Source organism: Coregonus clupeaformis, chromosome 10 (genome assembly GCF_020615455.1).
Source record: "Coregonus clupeaformis isolate EN_2021a chromosome 10, ASM2061545v1, whole genome shotgun sequence".
In the NCBI taxonomy this organism is placed as follows: Eukaryota; Metazoa; Chordata; class Actinopteri; order Salmoniformes; family Salmonidae; genus Coregonus; species Coregonus clupeaformis.
This window is the reverse complement of record NC_059201.1, coordinates 26,807,382-26,829,487: the sequence shown is the minus strand read 5'-3', so window position 1 is coordinate 26,829,487 and position 22,106 is coordinate 26,807,382. Positions and strand designations below refer to the sequence as shown.

Sequence of the window (22,106 nt, the reverse complement as noted above, 5' to 3'; positions counted from 1 at the left end):
ACAACTGGTAGGTAATTACTGTACATGATTTACCAGTATTCACATTTTGGAAAACTTAAGGAACAGACATAACATCAGTTAACTCTGGTGAAATACTTGGTGTTATTAAATACCAATATTATAGGGCAGAAGAAAATACAAAAACATTTTCAGTCAAGAGCATATTTATTTTTTTGCCATACAATATAACTTTTGTAAAACTCAAAAACAAAAAGAAACTAATGCTGTCACATTTAATTAACTAAAAGCAGACCACAATTTTCTAAAGGTATTTACACAATAATAATATATACCATTAGTATCAATCTTCATGTACAATATCATTTATATAGAAAATGAGGTAGGGTCAACTGCTTCTTGCCCAATTAATAAGAACACTCCAAAATTATTTTTGCTTCAAATAATATAATATGGGGCTGAAAAGGGCTCAAAGATCTAAACCACAGCATGGTCTTAATTAACCTGGGTCTCCACCAGACAGAAGAGCAGTATGGGACAGCACCAGTCAAGCAGACCAGCATCTACATCACAGAGAATTAAAGGCATCCGAAGCAAATCAACTCACAAAAGAAAGTACCTAATTTCGCGCTGATGTTGTACAGAGAATGTGGATTAAAATGAAAAGAAATAGAAAACCCCAAATGACTGATTCGAATGGCAATGGTTCCTAAGGCAAGAGAACAAAAGTATGAGGTCAGAGACAAGTCTGGAGCCCATACATTTCAATAGTCTTTGATGTTGTCTCAGGAATCTTATGGTCAACATAAATAGCCCACTGTTATATCAATCAATCAGAACAAAAAACCCAATCAAGTTTCTCTTACATAATCCCAATTTGAGACTCACGTGCATAACTAGATTTGCATGTATATAACACATGCACACCAGTCCTAGTGACATCAACACACAAAGGCCTGAGTTAAAAATGCAGATGTCAAGTTAGGATTCTGCCCCAAGTGCAGCATTGCTATCATAGCTAAAAAATGTCAAGAAGAATCAGTTAAAGAACTAAAAAAATTCTGCTTAACATGGGAGACTAAAAACAAGGATCAGTCAATTCTAAAACCAACTCTACCTCTACTAAAATATAACAGTAATATCAGCTCTTCAAAGCCTGCTAAAGAGCTTAATCAAATAACGAGGTGGATCCCCCCAAAAAGGGTAAAAAACAACCAAAAAAGCATACAGCTCCTGGGGAAAATACTTCAGCAAAAAAAAATCCTGAAATAGTCATCCTCTTAAATAACCAGCCAATACTTATGCCCAGTCTAGACTGGAGGACCTGATCATATGATGTATTGGGAGTGGGACAGCAGATGCATTTGGACATTGAGATGGCTAAATGCAAATGAGGACACACTTTCAATTAGTGCAATTTTGTCAGACTAACTCCAGAAAATTTGGTAGGATAAATGGATTAATCTGATGAAATGGGCAAATAAACAAAATAAGTTCACCAAAAACAGAAACAGGCCAAGAGGCAATCAAGACAGTACATCTCATAGTTCAGGGTGTATGGTATTCATCTGAACAACCTGTCCGGTTGTCAGAAACACAATATATTTTAGAAAAATAAAATTATAGTATAATTTAGTGCATTATAGGATAGCCTGAAGCAATGGAATCTAACAATTAAGCATCCTTCCACTCTACATCATATCATATGCTGCCTGACAACACAAATAGTGATATATATTATGTGCTCTTCAGACAAAATAGAAGTACAACACAAGACAGCAGGTCAATCATTGGTCCAAAGTGAGTGTTGAACAAGGAATTGCATGCAGGTTGATGATCAGAGCACTCCATTATGTGACTCGTGTGCTAAAGATTACTGCATCCCAAATTAAAAAGTTGTGCTTATGGTGCAGCTCCAATAACACCATTCTTATGTGCCCTGACAATCAGTGCACTCCTCTAATGTAGAACTGTAGTAGGACTTCTTTTACATTTTAGTCATTTAGCAGACGCTCTTATCCAGAGCGACTAACAGTTAGTGAGTGCATATATATATTTTTTCATACTGGCCCCCCGTGGGAATCGAAACCACAACCCTGGCGTTGCAAGCGCCATGCTCTACTTACTGAGCTACACGGGACTTCTTGCAATGAGTAAACCCAGTTCATTATATGATATGCCTCCAGTTTACAGACAGTCAGTGCACTGCTTTACAGGTGGGGGTGTTGTGTTATTTAGTGCACCCTGTTCATGATGTGTTTCTGGTGCAGGTCCAGGCTCTTGGGCTCGTCCTGGTTGTGTTGGGAGGGGGCGACGTCGTCTTCTTGGAGCCGAGCATTCTTCCGGATCTCCTCCAGAGTGTACTCCTGCATGATGGAGCCATTCTCAAACACAATCACCAGCATGTCCTGAGAAAGACACACCAGAGTCAGTAAAACATGAGACTATGAAAGAGTGTGTTAGAAAATGTAGACTTGAATAACCGTTGACACAGTAATCACGCAGAGGTGAGCATGTGTGCTCTATTCCTCCCAGGTGAAACATCTTCCCCTATTTAAGGCCTCACCTCCTCTGGCTTGCCCACCCCTCGCTCCACCGTCTCAATGAAGCCATCAGAGTTTCTCCTAAGCGACAGAAGACCTCTCTTTGACCCCTTGGACGGGTCGGTCACAGGCTGCTTGTACACATCCATCTAGACAAAACACAAGCACACCAGACGGAAACATGTTAAAATCACCTTTGTTCTCATCCACCTGGGAAAAAACAAACTCTTCTGAACACTTCAATTCTTTGATTTGTGTGGGTTGTTTATAAACACAGAAAATCAATTGTGACTGAGCCCATTGTCAAATAAAGACTGATTCCCACGTCAGGTTTCCTTTGAGCATACCACAATCACTACAAAATATGAGAGGAGGTATTCCTCATAACCCATTTAAGATTTTGCCATTTTATATTCTATCAGTGAAAGGCTAAGTGGGTAAAAATGGCTGATTTTCATCTTCATTGAATCACTAGAAACTCCCAGCAGCACTTAGTGACTTCAGTGTTCACACCCCTTGACCTTTTCCACATTTTTGTTGTTTTACAGCCCGAATTTAAAATGGATTAAATTGTGATTTTGCATCACTGGCCTCCACACAATACCCCATAATGTTAAAGTGGAAATATGATTTTAGAAATGTTTACAAATTAATAAAAAATGAAAAGCTGAAATGTCTTTAGTCAATACATAGTTCAACCCTGTTGTTATGGCAAGCCTAAATAAGTTCAGGAGTAGAAATGTGCTTAACAAGTCACATAATAAGTTGCATGGACTCACAGTGTACAATAAGTGTTTAACATGATTTTTGAATGACTACCTCATCTATGTACCCCACACATACAATTATCTGTAAGGTCCCTCAGTAGAGCAGTGAATTTCAAACACAGATTCAACCACAAAGACCAGGGTAGCCTAGCCCTTCTAGGCTCACGTTAACTAGCTAGATAACTTAGCTGGTTCATTGTTGCCCATGCAAGGAAGTTAGGCTAGAATACATTTTAGCTAGGTAGCCTATGACAACAAAAACTAAAAGCGTACTGTATGACAGAGGCATAGATCGTTTTGCCAACATGAAAGAGAGGATGGCGGCATTGGCGTTCAACTAGTCTACAAGTAGGGTGAGTAACAAATATGTTTCGCGCGCACACGATATTTAGCAACATTGTTTGGACTAAATTGATTTTGGTATCTTTAAAGTTGGTTTTCAGTGTATTAAACTAAGCATATATACAGTGGGGAGAACAAGTATTTGATACACTGCCGATTTTGCAGGTTTTCCTACTTACAAAGCATGTAGAGGACTGTAATTTTTATCATAGGTACACTTCAACTGTGAGAGACAGAATCTAAAACAAAAATCCAGAAAATCACATTGTATGATTTTTAAGTAATTAATTTGCATTTTCTTGCATGACATAAGTATTTGATCACCTACCAACCAGTAAGAATTCCAGCTCTCACAGACCTGTTAGTTTTTCTTTAAGAAGCCCTCCTGTTCTCCACTCATTAACACTCAATCAAACAGACTCCAACCTCTCCACAATGGCCAAGACCAGAGAGCTGTGTAAGGACATCAGGGATACAATTGTAGACCTGCACAAGGCTGGGATGGGCTACAGGACAATAGGCAAGCAGCTTGGTGAGAAGGCAACAACTGTTGGCGCAATTATTAGAAAATGGAAGAAGTTCAAGATGACGGTCAATCACCCTCGGTCTGGGGCTCCATACAAGATCTCACCTCGTGGGGCATCAATGATCATGAGGAAGGTGAGGGATCAGCCCAGAACTACACGGCAGGACCTGGTCAATGACCTGAAGAGAGCTGGGTCCACAGTCTCAAAGAAAACCATTAGTAACACACTAAGCCGTCATGGATTAAAATCCTGCAGCGCACGCAAGGTCCCCCTGCTCAAGCCAGCGCATGTCCAGGCCCGTCTGAAGTTTGCCAATGACCATCTGGATGATCCAGAGGAGGAATGGGAGAAGGTCATGTGGTCTGATGAGACAGAAATTGATCTAAACTCCACTCGCCGTGTTTGGAGGAAGAAGAAGGATGAGTACAACCCCAAGAACACCATCCCAACCGTGAAGCATGGAGGTGGAAACATCATTCTTTGGGGATGCTTTCTGCAAAGGGGACAGGACGACTGCTCCGTATTGAGGGGAGGATGGATGGGGCCATGTATCGCGAGATCTTGGCCAACAACCTCCTTCCCTCAGTAAGAGCATTGAAGATGGGTCGTGGCTGGGTCTTCCAGCATGACCACAACCCGAAACACACAGCCAGGGCAACTAAGGAGTGGCTCCGTAAGAAGCATCTCAAGGTCCTAGGGTGGCCTAGCCAGTCTCCAGACCTGAACCCAATAGAAAATCTTTGTAGGGAACTGAAAGTCCGTATTGCCCAGTGACAGCCCCGAAACCTGAAGGATCTGGAGAAGGTCTGTATGGAGGAGTGGGCCAAAATCCCTGCTGCAGTGTGTGCAAACCTGGTCAAGATCTACAGGAAACGTATGATCTCTGTAATTGCAAACAAAGGTTTCTGTACCAAATATTAAGTTCTGCTTTTCTGATGTATCAAATACTTATGTCATGCAATAAAATGCAAATTAATTACTTAAAAATCATACAATGTGATTTTCTGGATTTTTGTTTTAGATTCCGTCTCTCACAGTTGAAGTGTACCTATGATAAAAATTACAGACCTCTACATGCTTTGTAAGTAGGAAAACCTGCAAAATCGGCAGTGTATCAAAAACTTGTTCTCCCCACTGTAGCCTTGTTAATTTGATGATGTTTAAATGTTTAAGTTGAAATGGTGCCGAAATAGCGGAGGCAGTGCTCCTGTTGTCTTTGTGCTGACTTGTGGTAACTCCGTGGTTCTAAATCAGTAGTTGTTTAGGAAACTTGACAATGTTGCAGGTCATATAACTGTTTGTTACATGCAATATTTGCTTTGTGGACTTCCCTGGACAGATATTGCTCACCGGTTTTGTGATGAAACACACGTATGTGTAGTTGAATTTATTTAGCCACTGTGTGACTGTTGTGTTTTTGCTGTCAGGGCGTTATTGTATTTCACAGTGGCGTATGAACAAATAGGTTATAGAGCAAACAACGCAATTATCACAACATAGGTTGTAATACGGATGTTTTACTGGCTTGGCTTGCTCAGTGATTTTACCCACGCACCGCTACTGGGGAGGTTTTCCAATGCTTCGCAAAGAAGGGCACGTATTGGTAGATGGGTAAAAAAAAAACACAGACCTTGAATATCCCTTTGAGCATGGTGAAAACTTTGGATGGTGTATCTATAGATGGGTTTGCTGGCAACATCACTAAAACGATGTGCACGCTTCCATGGGGCAGAAGTCAGCGTGTTGTTGTGATTCTGGATGGCCAGATTGCTAGCAAGAATGACAAGAAACTGCCATGTGGGGAATCGTAAGTGGCTCGTTTCACCTTGTTCTTGATACCATGTCTTGTTTTGAGGTGTTTTGACTGATTTCATGTCAATGCTAATATGGCAAAAATTCACTAGCTAGCTAACCAACAACTGTAATGATGTATATGTTTTTAATAAACATTGGAGAAGAAATATAGCTTACACGTCAACAATCTAAGCCAACTGTCTGTTTTGCCCCATAGTTGAGCACGTGTCGGTTTTGTTGCTAAACAACCAACCCATCTATACAGCCAGTCACTACAAAGATAAAGGCGTCCTTCCTAGCTTAGGTTGTTGGAGAGGAAGGAAACCGCTCAGGGATTTCACCATGAGGCCAATGGTGACTTTAAAACAGTTACAGAGTTTAATGGCTGTGATAGGAGAAAACTGAAGATTGATCAACAACATTATAGTTACTCCACAATACTAACCTAATTGACAGAATGAAAAGAAGGAAGCCTGTACATATAAAAAATATATTCCAAAACATCCAATAAGGCACTAAAGTAAAACTGCACTAAAGAAATGAACTTTATGTCCTGAATACAAAGCAATATGTTAGGGGCAAATCCAACACAAGAAATTACTGAGTACCACTCTTCATATTTTCAAGAATGGTGGTGTGGTGCCTGCATCATGTTATGGGTAAGCTTGTCATCGGCAAGGACTAAGGAGTTTTTTTAATACAAATAAATGGAATAGTGCTAAACACAGGCAAAATCCTAGAGGAAAACCTGGTTCAGTCTGCCTTCCAACAGACCTTCCAGCAGGAGAATAACCTAAAACAAGGCCAAATATACACTAGAGTTGCTTACCAAGATGACATTCCTCAGTGGCCTAGTTACAGTTTTGACTTAAATTGGCTTGAAAATGTATGGCAAGACTTGAACTTGAAAGAGCTTGAAGAATTTTTTAAATAAATGTTAAAATACAATCCCGGTGTGCAAAGCTCTACTTACCCAGAACGACTCACAGCTGTAGATGCTGCAAAAGGTGATTCTAACATGTATTGACTCAGGGGTGTAAATACTTATGTAAATGAGATACTTTTATTTCATTTTCAATAAATTTGCAAATATTTCTAAAAATGTGTTTTCACCTTGTTATTATGGGTACTGTGTGAAGATGGATGAGAAAAAACATTTAATCAATGATGAATTCAGGCTGTAACAACAAAATGTAGAATAAGTCAAGGGGTATGAATACTTTCTGAAGGCACTGTATGTAAGTAAATAAGTGAGTAACATACCCCCTTCCCATTGGTCTCCACATAGCTGCACTTGAAGGCACAGTTGAGTGTGTCTCTGTTGAGCTTCTGAAGGAGGGCGCTCCCACAGCCAAAGAACACATTCTCAGCACTCCAGCCTTCGTCACTCAACTTCTCCAGGATCTACAGGAAGAGAAAGCAGTTAAACAATGTGGTACAGGCAATAAGGGTATATCCAGAGGGTTATAGGTATGCCAGACGGGTGTTCGTGGGTGGTGTATGTACGTTATTTTCTTACCTCATCCACTGAGTTGAGATCAATGCCGTCACCCTGGATGATACGCAGGTAAGATGGCAGCACCTTGAAGCCTTGAGAGTTCAGAGAGCAACCGAAGCACTCCTCCAAAATCTTTATCACCTAGGGAGGGAACAGGTAGTCAAGTACTGCATCCAAACTTTGAAACTTGAATCAAAGAGACAATAATAGGCAACTGAAACCCCCACACAGACAGAGTAACATTTCTAAGGGAATCAATAAGAGCTAAGTGTATAGAGCACACCAAGCCTGTAGGTCCCAAGGCTGACAACATGGAACCTGAAATCCAATCTGAACAAGAACACAAGTCTGTCTTAGAATCAATAAAACATTAAAGAACAGCCATGAGCAACTTAAAACGAACTGCTCTTTTCAGAAAACATCATTTGCAGTAGACCCCTTGTCAAGAGAAGTAGACCTTGGAAGAGCTTGGATGGAAACTGGAAATGAACCATGTACCGTGTGTGTGTGTGTATGGCCAGCCAGATCCACACCACAACCCAGACCTGTGACACTTGGAGTGAGATCATACTTGACTACGAGGGATCCCAAAAGGATGGTAGGTGTGTGCGTGTTCCCCCACCTCGATGAGGGTCTCTGCGGGGTCTCCTGAGTCGGGCCGGATGATCAGGCAGGAGTCTTCGCTCCGCTCTATCACGCGCTCCTTCAGCTTGTCCCCCCAGATGTGTCTACAAGCCTTGAAGATGTCGTAGCTGTCACTGACCACTGACACCGGCCCGGTCGGGAACTGGTCCAGCAGGCTCTCAAAGGCCTCCTTCTCCCTGCTCCGCCCCCACGAGATGATCGTACTAAAAGGAGAAGATGAGATTGGTTTTAAGGAACTGATTTTCAATAGACTTGCCCGACTGAAAACCCCTTATCCCTACACTTAGGGCTGCATGTTTGCTGTACAAGTCAAAAGCCACAAAGTAAAATTTGTGAAAGGGAATATGTGAGTGAGTGTGTATGTGTTTGTGCACTGGAGTCTTACCTATGCTCTGCTGCAGGCATAGAAAAGCCTGCCATGGGGCAGCCGTAGTATCGCTGGGCCATCAGTAGCCCTGCTACAGTGTCTGTACTGTAGAAATTCACCAGGTGGGCTGCCCCGCCTAATGCCGCAGACTGAGAAAGGAGGAGGGAGAATCATCAGTTTCAAGTCACACAGACAGAAGTGTGCAATTGAAAGAAAAAGTCTGCTCTAAAACCCCAGCCCCTTTCCAGTTACCTACGCATCATCCCTGAGAACAGCATTTTGACCAGTCTCTGTTCAATCTGGTTATAGTCACAGTGATGCGCCAGTGAGACCTACAGGCTCTGTCTGGCTCTCCTTTGAACACTAATGAAAATAGTCAGCAACAATTTGCTACAAGAAATACCCAAATTTGGGAAGGGGCATCTCAAACTATACTGAACAAAAATATAAACACCATGCAACAACTTCAATAATTTTACTGAGTTACAGTTCATATAAGGATAAAAATCGGTCAATTCAATTCAATTCATTAGGCCCTATAAAAAAAAAAATCTAAAAAATTAAATCGATGGATTTCACGACTGGGCAGGGGCTCAGCCATCGGTGGGCATAGGCCCACGCACTGGGTAGCCAACCACAGCCAATCAGAATGAGTTTTTCACCACAAAAGGGCTTTATTACAGACAAATACTCCTCAGCACCCCACACCACGTGGTCTGCGGTTGTGAGGCCGGTTGGACATTCTGCCAAATTCTCTAAAACTACATTGGAGGCAGCTTATGGTAGGGACATGTACATTCCTGCAGTCAGCATGCCAACTGCACGCTCTGTCAAAACTTGAGACATCAGTGGTGTTGTGTTGTGTGACAAAACCGCACATTTTAAAGTGGCCTTTTATTGTCCCCAGCACAAGGTGGACCTGTGTAATGATCGTGCAGTTTAACCAGTTTATTGATATGCCACACCTGTCTGGTGGATGGATTATCTTGGCAAAGGAGACATGATCACTAACAGGGATGTAAACAAATTTGTGCACAACATGAGAGAAATACGCTTTTTGTGCGTATAGAACATTTACAGGATTTTTTATATAAACTCATGTAACCAACACTTTACATGTTTCGTTTATATTTTTGACAAAGCAAAAACAGGTTTTTAGATTTTTTTTGCAAAAATATTACATTTACATAAGTATGCAGACCCTTTACTCTGTACTTTGTTGAAGCACCTTTGGCAGCGATTACAGCATCGATTCTTCTTGGGTATGAAGCCACAAGCTTGACACACCTGTATTTGGGGAGTTTCTCCCATTCTTCTCTGCAGATCCTCTCAAGCTCTGTCAGGTTGGATGGGGAGCGTTGCTTCACAGCTATTTTCAAGGCCTCTCCAGAGATGTTCGATCGGGGTCAAGTCTGGGCCACTCAAGGACATTCAGAGACTTGTCCCGAAACCACTCCTGCGTTGTCTTGGCTGTGTGCTTAGGGTCATTGTCCTGTTGGAAGGTGAACCTTCGCCCCAGTCTGAGGTCCTGAGCGCTCTGAAGCAGGTTTTCATCAAGGATCTCTGTTCATCTTTGCCTCTATCCTGACTAGTCTCCCAGTCCCTGCCGCTGAAAAACATCCCCACAGCATGCTGCCACCACCATGCTTCACCGTAGGGATGGTGCCAGGTTTCCTCCAGACGTGACGCTTAGCATTCAGGCCAAAGAGTTTCATCTGAGTCTTTAGGTGCCTTTTGTCAAACTCCAAGCGGGCTGTCATGTGCCTTTTACTAAGAAGGGGCTTCTGTCTGGCCACTACCATAAAGGCCTGATTGGTGGAGTGCTGCAGAGATGGTTGTCTTCTGGAATGTTCTCCCATCTCCACAGAGGAACTCTAGAGCTCTGTCAGAGTGACTAATGGGTTCTTGGTCACCTCCCTGACCAAGGCCCTTCTCCCCCGATTGCACAGTTTGGCCGGGCAGCCAGCTCTAGGAAGAGTCTTCAATTTAAGAATGATTGAGGCCACTGTGTTCTTGGGGACCTTCAATGCTGCAGAAATGTTTTGGTACCCTTCCCCAGATCTGTACCTCGACACAATACTGTCTTGGAGCTCTACAGACAATTCCTTCATCCTCATGGCTTGGTTTTTGCTCTGACACGCACAGTCAACTGTGGGACCTTATATAGACAGGTGTGTGCCTTTCCAAATCATGTCCATTCAATTGAATTTACCACAGGTGGACTCCAATCAAGTTGTAGAAACATCTCAAGGATGATCAATGGAAACAGGATGCACCAGAGCTCAATTTCGAATCTCATAGCAAAGGGTCTGAATACTTATATCAAGAACCTGATTAAACAGCACGATCATTACACAGGTTCACCTTGTGCAGAGGACAATAAAAGGCCACTAAAATGTGCAGTTCTGTCTCACAACACAATGCCGCAGATGTCTCAAGTTGAGGGAGCGTGCAATTGGCATGCTGACTGCAGTGCCAGAGAATTGAATGTTGATTTATCTACCATAAGCCGCTGCCAACGTCGTTTTAGAGAACTTGGCAGTACGTCCAACCGCCCTCACAACCACAGAGCACGTGTATGGCGTCATGTGGGCGAGTGTTTTTCTGACGTCAATGTTGTGAACAGAGTGCCCCATGGTGGAGGTGGGGTTATCGTATGGGCAGGCATAAACTACAGACAACTAACACAATTGCGTTTTATGGATGGCAATTTGAATGCACAGAGATACCATGACGAGATCCTGAGGCCCTTTGTCATGCCATTCATCCGCCGCCATCACCTCATGTTTCAGCATGATAATGCACGCCCCCATGTCGTAAGGATCTGTACACAATTACTGGAAGCTGAAAATGTCCCAGTTCTTCCACTCACCAGACATGTCACCCATTGATCATGTTTGGTATGCTCTGGATCGACGTGTATGACAGCGTGTTCCAGTTCCCGCCATTATCCAGCAACTTCGCACAGCCTTTGAAGAGGCGTGGGACAACATTCCACAATCAACAGCCTGATCAGCTCTATGAGGAGATGTGTCACGCTGCATGAGGAAAATGGTGGTCACCCCAGATACTGACTGGTTTTCTGATCCACGCTCTGTGGTATCTGTGACTAACAGTTCCATATCTGTATTCCCAGTCAATTGACTGATTTCCTTATATGAACTGTAATTTAGTTTTTTTTTAAAGAATGTTGCATATTACATTTATATTTTTTTTCATTATATATGCATATTTAATGCTAGACTTTGTTGCTCTTCATCAAATCTATTTTATAAAGCCTTTTATTTTTTTACATCAGAAGTTGTAACAAAGTGCTTTATAGATACCCAGCCCAAAACTCCAAAGAGCAAGCAATGCAGAAGCACAGTGGCCAGGAAAAATTCCCAAGAAGGCAGGAACCTAGGAAGAAACCAGGCTCAGAGGTGTGACCAGTCCTCTTCTGGCTGGGCCTGCCATGGTTCTTACCTCCTGCGAGGAGACCCCTCTATAGCCAAAGTCATGCAGTTTGAAGTCCAGGCCCTCCAGACTGCCTGACGTGGCCTTCAGGTGCTTGGCCAGGATCTTCTTAAACTCCCGGGAGATGGTCGCCACACTGATGGGATACCACATCTGGACCAGCATGGTCTGTGAGAGAAAAAAAGAGAAAACACACACAGAAAGAGATCGTCAAAACACCATTTGATTGGAGAAGTTGATTTTGTTCAGAGACTACTTCTAAAACCTTTACAAAAAGGGACATGTCTGTGCCATTGGTGCTGGAAAGGAAGTAGAAATGGGTGGGGGCTGGATATCAAAAGCTGTGGCTGGTGTTGGGCTCAGTGCCGGCAGGCTAAGCTATCCCCTGCTGAACAGAAAAAAGGCCAGAGTGAAATCATCCTCATTGACCTGATTAGGGGAATTGCAATGGTCTCTGACGCCATGACGGTGTCACCATACATACAAATCAAATTGTATTTGTCACATGCTTCGTAAACAACAGGTGGACCAAAATTGAAATGCTTACTTACAGGCCCTTCCCAACAAAACAGAGAGAAGAAAAATAACAAGGAATAAAGTTAAGTTTTAATGTCACATGCACAAGTACAGTGGAATGCCTTTCTTGCAAACTCAAAACCCAACAATGCAATAATCAATAACAATGTAATACAAAAAAAAGAGAAATAAGAATAAATATGAAGAACACAAAAATAAGTATGCATACTATATACAGGTTCAGTTCCAATACCATATATGCAGGGATACTGGCGTGATGGAGGTAGATATGTATAGGGCAAGGTGACTAGGCATCAGGATATATGATAAACAGTGTAGCAGCAGCTGGTATGTGAGTGGGTGTGCGTGAGTGTACAGTCAGTATAAATGTATGTGCATGTTACAGTATGTGTGAGTGAGCAGATGATTGAGTGAGAATGTGTGCAGAGACAAAAAACATTTTTTTTTTTTTTTTAAAGGTCCATGAGGATACAAGGTTAACTCCGATAGTCTGTGTAGCTATTTATCAGTCTTATTGCTTGGGGATAGAAGCTGTTCAAGAGCCTGTTGGTGCCAGACTTGATGCACCGGTACCGCTTGCAGTGCGGAAGCAGAGAGAATAGTCTATGGCTTGGGTGGTTGGAGTATTTAATGATCTTCCGGGACTACCTACCACACCGCCTGATATACATGTCCTGGGTGGCAGGGAACTCGGCCCCAGTGATGTACTGGGCTGTCTGCACCACCCTCTGTAGCGCCATGCGATCGAGGGCGGTGCCATTGCCATACCAGGCAGTGAGATGCAGCCAGTCAAAATGCTCTCAACGGTACAGCTGTAGAACTTTGAGGATTTGAGGGCCCATGCCAAACTTTTTCAACCTCCTGAGGGGGAAGAGGCGCTGTTGCGCCTTAACAACTGTGCGTTTGGACCATTTTAATACACAATGAGTAAAGATAACTTGGCTATATACACAGGGTACAAGTATCGAGTCAATGTGCAGGGATACGAGGTAATTGAGGTACTGTAGATATGTTTGGGGCAAATACAATACATTTCTGAGTAACAATCTCCATTTTTTTCAAGCATAGTGGCAGCTGCATCATGTTATGGGTATGCTTGAAATCATTAAGGTCTGAGGAGTTTTTCCAGGATAAAAAATAAACAGAATGGAGCTAAACACAGGCAAAATCCTAGAGGAAAACCTGGTTCAGTCTGCTTTCCACTAGACCCTGGGAGATGAATTCACCTTTCAGCAGGACTATAACCTAATACACAAGGCCAAATATACACTGGCGTTGCTTACAAAGAAGACAGTGAATGTTCCCTAGTGGCCAAGTTACAGTTTTGAATTAAAACTACTTGAAAATCTATGGCAAGACCTGAAAATGGTTGTCTAGCAATGATCAACAACCAGTTTGACAGTGCTTGAAGAATTTTGAAAATAATAAAAATGGGCAGATGTGCCAAATCTGCTTCTACAAAGTACTGACTCAGGGGTGTGAATACTTAAATAAATAAAATGAGATATTTCTGTATTTCATTTAAGAAATGTGCTAAAATGTTCTAAAAACATGTTTTCACTTTGTGATTATGGGGTATCAGCAATTTGTAAGTCGCTCTGGATAAGAGCGTCTGCTAAATGACTTAAATGTAAATGTAGTGTGTAGATGGGTGAGAGAAAAAATATATTGAATCCATTTTGAATTCAGGTTGTAACAACAAAATGTGGAACAAGTCATGGGGTATGAATACTTTCTGAAGGCACTGTAAGTGACTAGGCAACAGGATAGATCATAAACAGTAGCAGAGTTAGTGCAAAAATAGTTACCAATAGCCCCCCGGACTAACTATTTAGCAGTCTTACGGCTTGGGGGTAGAAGCTGTTCAGGGTCCTGTTGGGTCCAGACTTGTTGCATCGGTACCGCTTTCCATGCGGTAGCGGAGAGAACAGTTTATAACTTAGGTGGCTGGAGTCTTTGACAATTTTTAGGGCCTTCCTCTGACACGCCTGGTATAGAGGTCCTGGATGGAAGGGAGCACGGCACCAATGATTTACTGGGCCATACGTACTACCCTCTGTAGCGCCTTGCGGTCGGATGCCAAGCAGTTGCCATACCAAGCGGTGATGCAGCCAGTCAAGATGCTCTCAATGGTGCAGCTGTATAAACTTTGAGGATCCGAGGGGCCTTGCCTAATCTTTTCAGCCTCCTGAGGGGGAAGAGGCGTTGTTCTGTCTGTGTGTGTATTTTGTGTGCACACTCACAGGGTTTAAGAAACGCATGCTGTATTAGAGAAAGGAAGTACAACAAAATGACAATGAAAGGGATACTGAAGGGGGAAATTAAGAGAATTACCTCAATATAGTTGGTGAGCCAGAAGAAATCTGGGTCTGTATTTTCCACTGTGAAGAGGACGTTCCCTCTGGGAATGATCTTCCCCTCGGGAACCGCTTTGATTCGAATTGGGAGACGGCCATCATACTTCTGATGGAACAGCATCAAAATCTACAATCAACCTCGGTGTGTGTGTGTGTTCATATGAACATCTTACAGTCAGTAGCCTAACAGTTGAGACTGCATCAGTAAAATAGTCTTAGTTGAAAAGCTAAAATAAGAGTGTGTCTAGTCTGATTGAGACAGCCCACTTACCTCCAGCACTTTCCTCCAGCCTTCCTCATCAAACACAGTCTGTCTAAAGTGCATCTGGTAAAATACTTTGGCTTCCTGAATCTTCTCCTCAGTGATGACTCGTCCTGATTAGGGGAGACAATGGGAAAAAGTCATTCAAGAATCTAAAATGAACACAGACACAAACAAACAAACAAACCAAAAACTCACTAGCTCACATTTTGTCAAGCACACAAGCAACATTTCAGCTATCAATGCAAAAATCTCTGTCCCCTCCCACTAACTGCAATTCCCTTTCATTCAGTCAAAATTGAGTGTCAGTGGCTGATCAAGTACCACAGAGAGAGACAGCCAGTGGTGGAGCATGGCTGACTAGCATGGCTGGAGGAGACTCTCTGATTGGATATCAGAGGAGTGAAACCCTAGCCTGGCGGAGGACCTCAGCAGTCAGAAACAAAACCCTCAGTGGTCCTCTCAGGATGACAGGTCACTGTTCACACATTCCACACATGACTGCAGTTGGGGCCAGATACAAACACTGCTGACTGCCATGTCTGGTGACCCTAAAATTAGATGAGTTGATGTTGGTCCTTTTTAAACATACACTACCGATCAAAAGTTTTAGAACACCTACTCATTCAAGGGTTTTTCTTTATTTTTACTATTTTCTACATTGTAGAATAATAGTGAAGACAACTATGAAATAATACATATGGAATCATGCAGTAACCAAAAAAAGTGTTAAACAAATCAAAATATATTTTATATTTGAGATTCTTCAAATAGCCACCCTTCACCTTGAGGACAGCTTTGCACACTCTTGGCATTCTCTCAACCAGCTTCACCTGGAATGCTTTTCCAACAGTCTTGAAGGAGTTCCCACATATGCTGAGCACTTGTTGGCTGCTTTTCCATCACTCTGCGGTCCGACTCATCCCAAACCATGTCAATTTGGTTGAGGTCGGGGGATTGTGGAGGCCAGGTCATCTGATGCAGCATTCCATCACTCTCCTTCTTGGTAAAATAGCCCTTACACAGCCTGTCCTGTTGAAAAACAAATGATAGTCCCACTAAGCCCAAATCAGATGGGATGGCGTATAGCTGCAGAATGCTGTGGTAGCCATGCTGGTTAAGTGTGCCTTGAATTCTAAATAAAATCACAGACAGTGTCACCAGCAAAGCACCCCCACAACCATAACACCTCCTCCTCCATGCTTTACGGTGGGAAATACACATGCAGAGATCATCCGTACACCCACACCGCGTCTCAAAGACACGGCGGTTGGAACCAAAAATCTCCAATTTGGATTGCAGACCAAAGGACAAATTTCCACTGGTCTAAATGTCCATTGCTCGTGTTTCTTGGCCCAAGCAAGTCTCTTCTTATTATGTGTCCTTTAGTAGTGGTATCTTTGCAGCAATTCGACCATGAAGGCCTGATTCACACAGTCTCCTCTTAACAGTTGATGTTGAGATGTGTGTTACTTGAACTCTGTGAAGCATTTATTTGGGCTGCAATTTCTGAGGCTGATAACTCTAATGAACTTATCCTCTGCAGCAGAGGTAACTCTGGGTCTTCCATTCCTGTGGCAGTCCTCATGAGAGCCAGTTTCATCATTGTGCTTGATGGTTTTTGTGACTGCACTTGAAGAAACTTTCAAAGTTCTTGAGATTTTCCGCATTGACTGACCTTCGTGTCTTAAAGTAATGATGTATTGTAATTTCTCTTTACTTATTTGAGCTGTTCTTGACATAATATGGACTTGGTCTTTTACCAAATAAGGGCTATCTTCTGTATACCACCCCTACCTTGTCACAACACAACTGATTGGCTCAAACGCATTTAGAAGGAAAGAAATTCCACAAATTAAAACTTAAGGCACACCTGTTAATTGAAAGGCATTCCAGGTGACTACCTCGTGAAGCTGGTTGAGATAATGCCAAGAGTGTGCAAAGCTGTCATCAAGGCAAAGGGTGGCTATTTGAAGAATCCAAATATAAAATACACTGCTCAAAAAAATAAAGGGAACACTTAAACAACACAATATAACTCCAAGTCAATCACACTTCTGTGAAATCAAACTGTCCACTTAGGAAGCAACACTGATTGACAATACATTTCACATGCTGTTGTGCAAATGGAATAGACAACAGGTGGAAATTATAGGCAATTAGCAAGACACCCCCAATAAAGGAGTGGTTCTGCAGGTGGTGACCACAGACCACTTCTCAGTTCCTATGCTTCCTGGCTGATGTTTTGGTCACTTTTGAATGCTGGCGGTGCTTTCACTCTAGTGGTAGCATGAGACGGAGTCTACAACCCACACAAGTGGCTCAGGTAGTGCAGCTCATCCAGGATGGCACATCAATGCGAGCTGTGGCAAGAAGGTTTGCTGTGTCTGTCAGCGTAGTGTCCAGAGCATGGAGGCGCTACCAGGAGACAGGCCAGTACATCAGGAGACGTGGAGGAGGCCGTAGGAGGGCAACAACCCAGCAGCAGGACCGCTACCTCCGCCTTTGTGCAAGGAGGAGCAGGAGGAGCACTGCCAGAGCCCTGCAAAATGACCTCCAGCAGGCCACAAATGTGCATGTGTCTGCTCAAACGGTCAGAAACAGACTCCATGAGGGTGGTATGAGGGCCCGACGTCCACAGGTGGGGGTTGTGCTTACAGCCCAACACCGTGCAGGACGTTTGGCATTTGCCAGAGAACACCAAGATTGGCAAATTCGCCACTGGCGCCCTGTGCTCTTCACAGATGAAAGCAGGTTCACACTGAGCACATGTGACAGACGTGACAGAGTCTGGAGACGCCGTGGAGAACGTTCTACTGCCTGCAACATCCTCCAGCATGACCGGTTTGGCGGTGGGTCAGTCATGGTGTGGGGTGGCATTTCTTTGGGGGGCCGCACAGCCCTCCATGTGCTCGCCAGAGGTAGCCTGACTGCCATTATGTACCGAGATGAGATCCTCAGACCCCTTGTGAGACCATATGCTGGTGCATTTGGCCCTGGGTTCCTCCTAATGCAAGACAATGCTAGTCCTCATGTGGCTGGAGTGTGTCAGCAGTTCCTGCAAGAGGAAGGCATTGATGCTATGGACTGGCCCGCCCGTTCCCCAGACCTGAATCCAATTGAGCACATCTGGGACATCATGTCTCGCTCCATCCACCAACGCCACGTTGCACCACCGACTGTCCAGGAGTTGGCGGATGCTTTAGTCCAGGTCTGGGAGGAGATCCCTCAGGAGACCATCCGCCACCTCATCGGGAGCATGCCCAGGCATTGTAGGGAGGTCATACAGGCACGTGGAGGCCACACACACTACGGAGTCTCATTTTGACTTGTTTTAAGGACATTACATCAAAGTTGGATCAGCCTGTAGTGCGGTTTTCCAGTTTAATTTTGAGTGTGACTCCAAATCCAGACCTCCATGGGTTGATACATTTGATTTCCATTGATACATTGTGTGATTTTGTTGTCAGCACATTCAACTATGTAAAGAAAAAAGTATTTAATAAGATTATTTAATTCATTCAGATCTAGGGTGTGTTATTTTAGTGTTCCCTTTATTTTTTTGAGCAGTGTATATTATGATTTGTTTAACACTTTTTTGCTTACTACATGATTCCATATGTGTTATTTCATAGTTTTGATGTCTTCACTATTATTCTACAATGTAGAAAATAGTACAAATAAAGAAAAACCCTTTAATGAGTAGGTGTTATAAAACTTTTGACCGGTAGTGTACTTTATCTAGGCTTTCATGTTGCATGGATGTGGCCATTTGATTGAATTTGCAAATGTTCCATTGAGGTTGTGTGTATGAAATCTGTGGTTTGTTTTGCAAAGTTCTTCCATAACCTTCACCAAGTGACTTAGTTGTTCATACATGCACATTATGTGACAAAGGACAACACTGGTGGTAAATAGAACATATTACTGTGTGACATACCGCAGAGTCACATCACACAGTGTGGGCTGAGGTGACCTCTAAACAATGACTTGCCTAGAACAGACTAGAATGAGACAAAGAAGAAACTCAAGAATGGAACTCTAAAAGAATGGAGATGAAAGAAGCAAGTGGAAAGTGGACCTACCTGAAAGATACTTTTTCAGGAGGTACTGAAGGCCAAAAAACACGATCTCATTGAACTGGGCGCCCCCCTTCTTGCGGCGGCACTCAAAGTAGGAGTAGACCTTGCTGACATTGGGAGGGTACTGCTTGTAGTGTGTGATCTGTGGAAGAGGAAACATTCAGTTTGAATAGGCTACAACAAGGGAAACGAGGGAGTCAAGAGAAAAGACAAACTATCTGGAATCTAGAGGTCATGTTATTAACTACATAATAAACCAGTAGGTCAGTGAAGAGATGAGGTGTAGGCCTATGATGAGAAAGGTACATTTGACTAATGTCAAAGCTGTGTATTTCAGAGCTTAAGGATGAACCTTAATACACTGGAAGATGTTCTAAGCACTTCTCTTATTCATTTAGAGAACCACCTGTTTTGCATCTTACACATCATTCCAACTGATTAGTGCTCATTAGTGCACATAAAACAGCAATATTCCTGAGTTTTGTTTTCAAATGGTTCGCACATGAATGTGCCAAGAGGGAAAGTGGAGCTAATGCAAAATAAGCCCTTAAGTTAGGCTAAGTGAAGAGTTTTGTGTGCAACGTGATGCTGTGTACAGTACCATGTCTCTCACTGCCAAACATGAGCTCCAGTGGGTGGGGGTGCTCTCCTCATTCCAGTTCAAAACACAGGTCAGCCTTTGTGAGCAAATTCAATAATTGAGAGCAACTACCCTCCACTTGGAAACGTACAATTTGCACAAACGGGCAGGGGTGAGCAATATCAGAGCCATTTCTTTCCAAGCTGCACTTTCTCCCTTTCCCACACTTTCTCTCCCTCTACTCCTCGCTCACCCTACCTATCCCTCAGAATCTCCTTTCCCCTTGATGCTGATCTAGAAGTCATAAGGCTCTGGCTCATGATCTTAGCAATAACAAATCAGATGTTTTGCAAACATTCCAGCTGATGTGGTGAGTGCCAGTGCATCAGATGTTATTATGTGTCACATGACTGGAATTCTGGGAGCGTCATGTATGGAGGAATGGGAGTCATCGCAACCAGGGACAAATACAGAAAATAAAACTTGAAAGACACCCCTATTTTGTTCTGTTGCCTTCATCTTCCCATTATGGGTGAGATGGTGTTTTGGAAAGGTTAACAGGTGATGTTAGTTTTCACAGTGAAAACATAAGGGAATCTGGGGCCTCAATCTTCACACAAAAGTAGGACCACAAAGTCAACCAAAAGTAAGCTAAAGCATAAACATGATTATGCAACAACAACAACAGAGAGAGTTAATGATGGGAGAGGACAGAGAGAGGATGGCTAACCAGGCTTATCTGGTGGCAAAAGTGTAACTGATACTTAGGCTAGATTGAGATCAATGGTCTATAGCAGTTCTTCTCCAACTCCAGTCCTGAAGTACCCCCTAAACAGCACACCTTTTTGTTGTAGCCCTGGACAGAAACATCTGATTCAACTTGTCATAGGCTTGATGATTAGTAGACAAGTAGAATCAGGTGTGCTTGTCTGGTGCCACAACAAAAATATGTACCGTTGGAGTACTCGAGGACCGGAGTTGGGAAACACTGGTCTATAGCAGCGTCTCCCAAACTCGGTCCTCGTTTTGTTTTTTGCCCTACCACTACCCAGCTGATTCAATAATCAACTAGTCATCAAGCTTTGATTCCTTGAATCAGCAAAAACTATAGGATTATGACGACGGACACTTTTACTGACTAATTAGTTGGGGTCGCTAAATTACAAACTTGCAGTCATCATGCGGACCCTTGCCATTTGGTAGTGATATTTGACATTCATTCAGCAGGGCTATTGCGCTCTGGTAAAGTTTGGCTGTAATGCACTCAGAGGTAGTTACCTAGCTAGGCTTGAGGAAAGGTTGTACAAATGTAGGTATGCCCCCCAAAAAAGTTATACTCTGTAGACAAAATTAGCACCAAACTAGCTTTTAGCAAGCTAGGGCTAGCAAAACACCATATAACCTAGTTAGCATTAGCTGGCAGTTGTTGATTCAACATAGATTGCTAGCTGGCCAGGCTACGTTTTGACCTCTATTGGTCATTTATTTTTCAGGCGTCAAATTGCTAGCTAAGTAGGAGTATTTTAATGAGACATAACGATTGAGGGCGGCACACCAGCCATGCTACTTACTTTGCTATGTTTCGTTTATGTAGCTAGGTTCGTGGCCTCCTGTATATAATATAACGTTAGTTTCTTACTAGTTAGTTCTTGAAATAAGGTCCGCTCCAGTGAATGTCGGCTACATTGTGGCAGAAACCTAGCAAGGCGTACTTCCACAACATTTCGTCAACGTCAAACAGAGGAAAAATAGAACTGATGCAAATGTTAAAAGGTTGCCAGCTTCAACTTGCGACACTTATCGTATAGGTATGATAATGCTACTGCTGAAATTAGGTAACTACTACTAGTTAGCGAGTTAGGTTAGCGGCGATCATGACACTCACCTTGTATGAATCTGTCGCCAGCAAAATATTAAAATCCTGGGCTGCCATGGTTATGCTTGAATGAGATGAATGTGACTGTGCTCTGCTTCGTCGCTTTTATCTAAATCGAACGCTGACAACTAGGGTGGAGATAGCAGCTACACAAAGGTGCAATACTTTCGTTATTCCTGTGTTACGTCTTTCTAGTAGTGAAATTAGACCGCTGTGACCGCCCAGAGAAGGACAATTCTGTGGTTGTGTCGAGAGGGCGGGTTTCAAAACATGCATGTCAGAAAGCACGTAGTCAATGCTCCGCCTCTGATATTGATATTCTCACGCACGGAAAAGGCGTGGTCACGCTGTTTTACAAGTTTCATTTCAGCACTGCTGGTTATCAATTGACAGAAAGTTTCACTTTCCCGGAAAGCGTTGATTAAAGGGAAATGATGGTGCTAAGTTTCTGATTGTAGGCCTAGTGCAGTGCTTTCCAACTGGGGAAACTTGAGAAGACTCATAGATCATAGGCC

The 22,106-nt window shown here is 43.0% G+C and overlaps 1 protein-coding gene across 2 annotated transcripts; it reads right to left on the bottom strand.

Moving 5' to 3' along the window:
• Nucleotides 1-2,025: 2,025 nt before the first annotated feature.
• On the bottom strand, nucleotides 2,026-21,853 carry nampt2 (nicotinamide phosphoribosyltransferase 2). 2 transcript variants are annotated; one of them, XM_041887653.2, is made up of 11 exons: nucleotides 21,601-21,853; nucleotides 19,139-19,277; nucleotides 15,063-15,166; nucleotides 14,769-14,897; nucleotides 11,907-12,065; nucleotides 8,460-8,590; nucleotides 8,052-8,277; nucleotides 7,451-7,570; nucleotides 7,195-7,335; nucleotides 2,525-2,650; nucleotides 2,026-2,366 (listed from the first exon to the last, which is right to left on the bottom strand). In XM_041887653.2, exons 1-11 carry the CDS (start codon nucleotides 21,646-21,648, stop codon nucleotides 2,193-2,195), a joined length of 1,497 nt encoding a protein of 498 aa, XP_041743587.2. In that variant the 5' UTR covers nucleotides 21,649-21,853; the 3' UTR covers nucleotides 2,026-2,192. The 2 variants fall into 2 exon arrangements, with proteins under 2 accessions (XP_041743587.2, XP_045078860.1); XM_045222925.1 differs by lacking the exons at nucleotides 19,139-19,277; nucleotides 21,601-21,853 and adding an exon at nucleotides 15,378-15,521.
• Nucleotides 21,854-22,106: the final 253 nt, after the last annotated feature.

Coding starts and splice junctions, on each gene's coding strand:
- nampt2 (XM_041887653.2), bottom strand. CDS start 21,648: ATGGCAGCCCAGGATTTTAATATTTTGCTGGCGACAGATTCATACAAG. Junction 12,066..14,768: donor GGCTCACCAACTATATTGAG/GTAATTCTCTTA, acceptor TTTCTCTCACAG/ACCATGCTGGTCCAGATGTG. Junction 7,571..8,051: donor CCGCAGAGACCCTCATCGAG/GTGGGGGAACAC, acceptor TTCCCTCCCTAG/GTGATAAAGATTTTGGAGGA.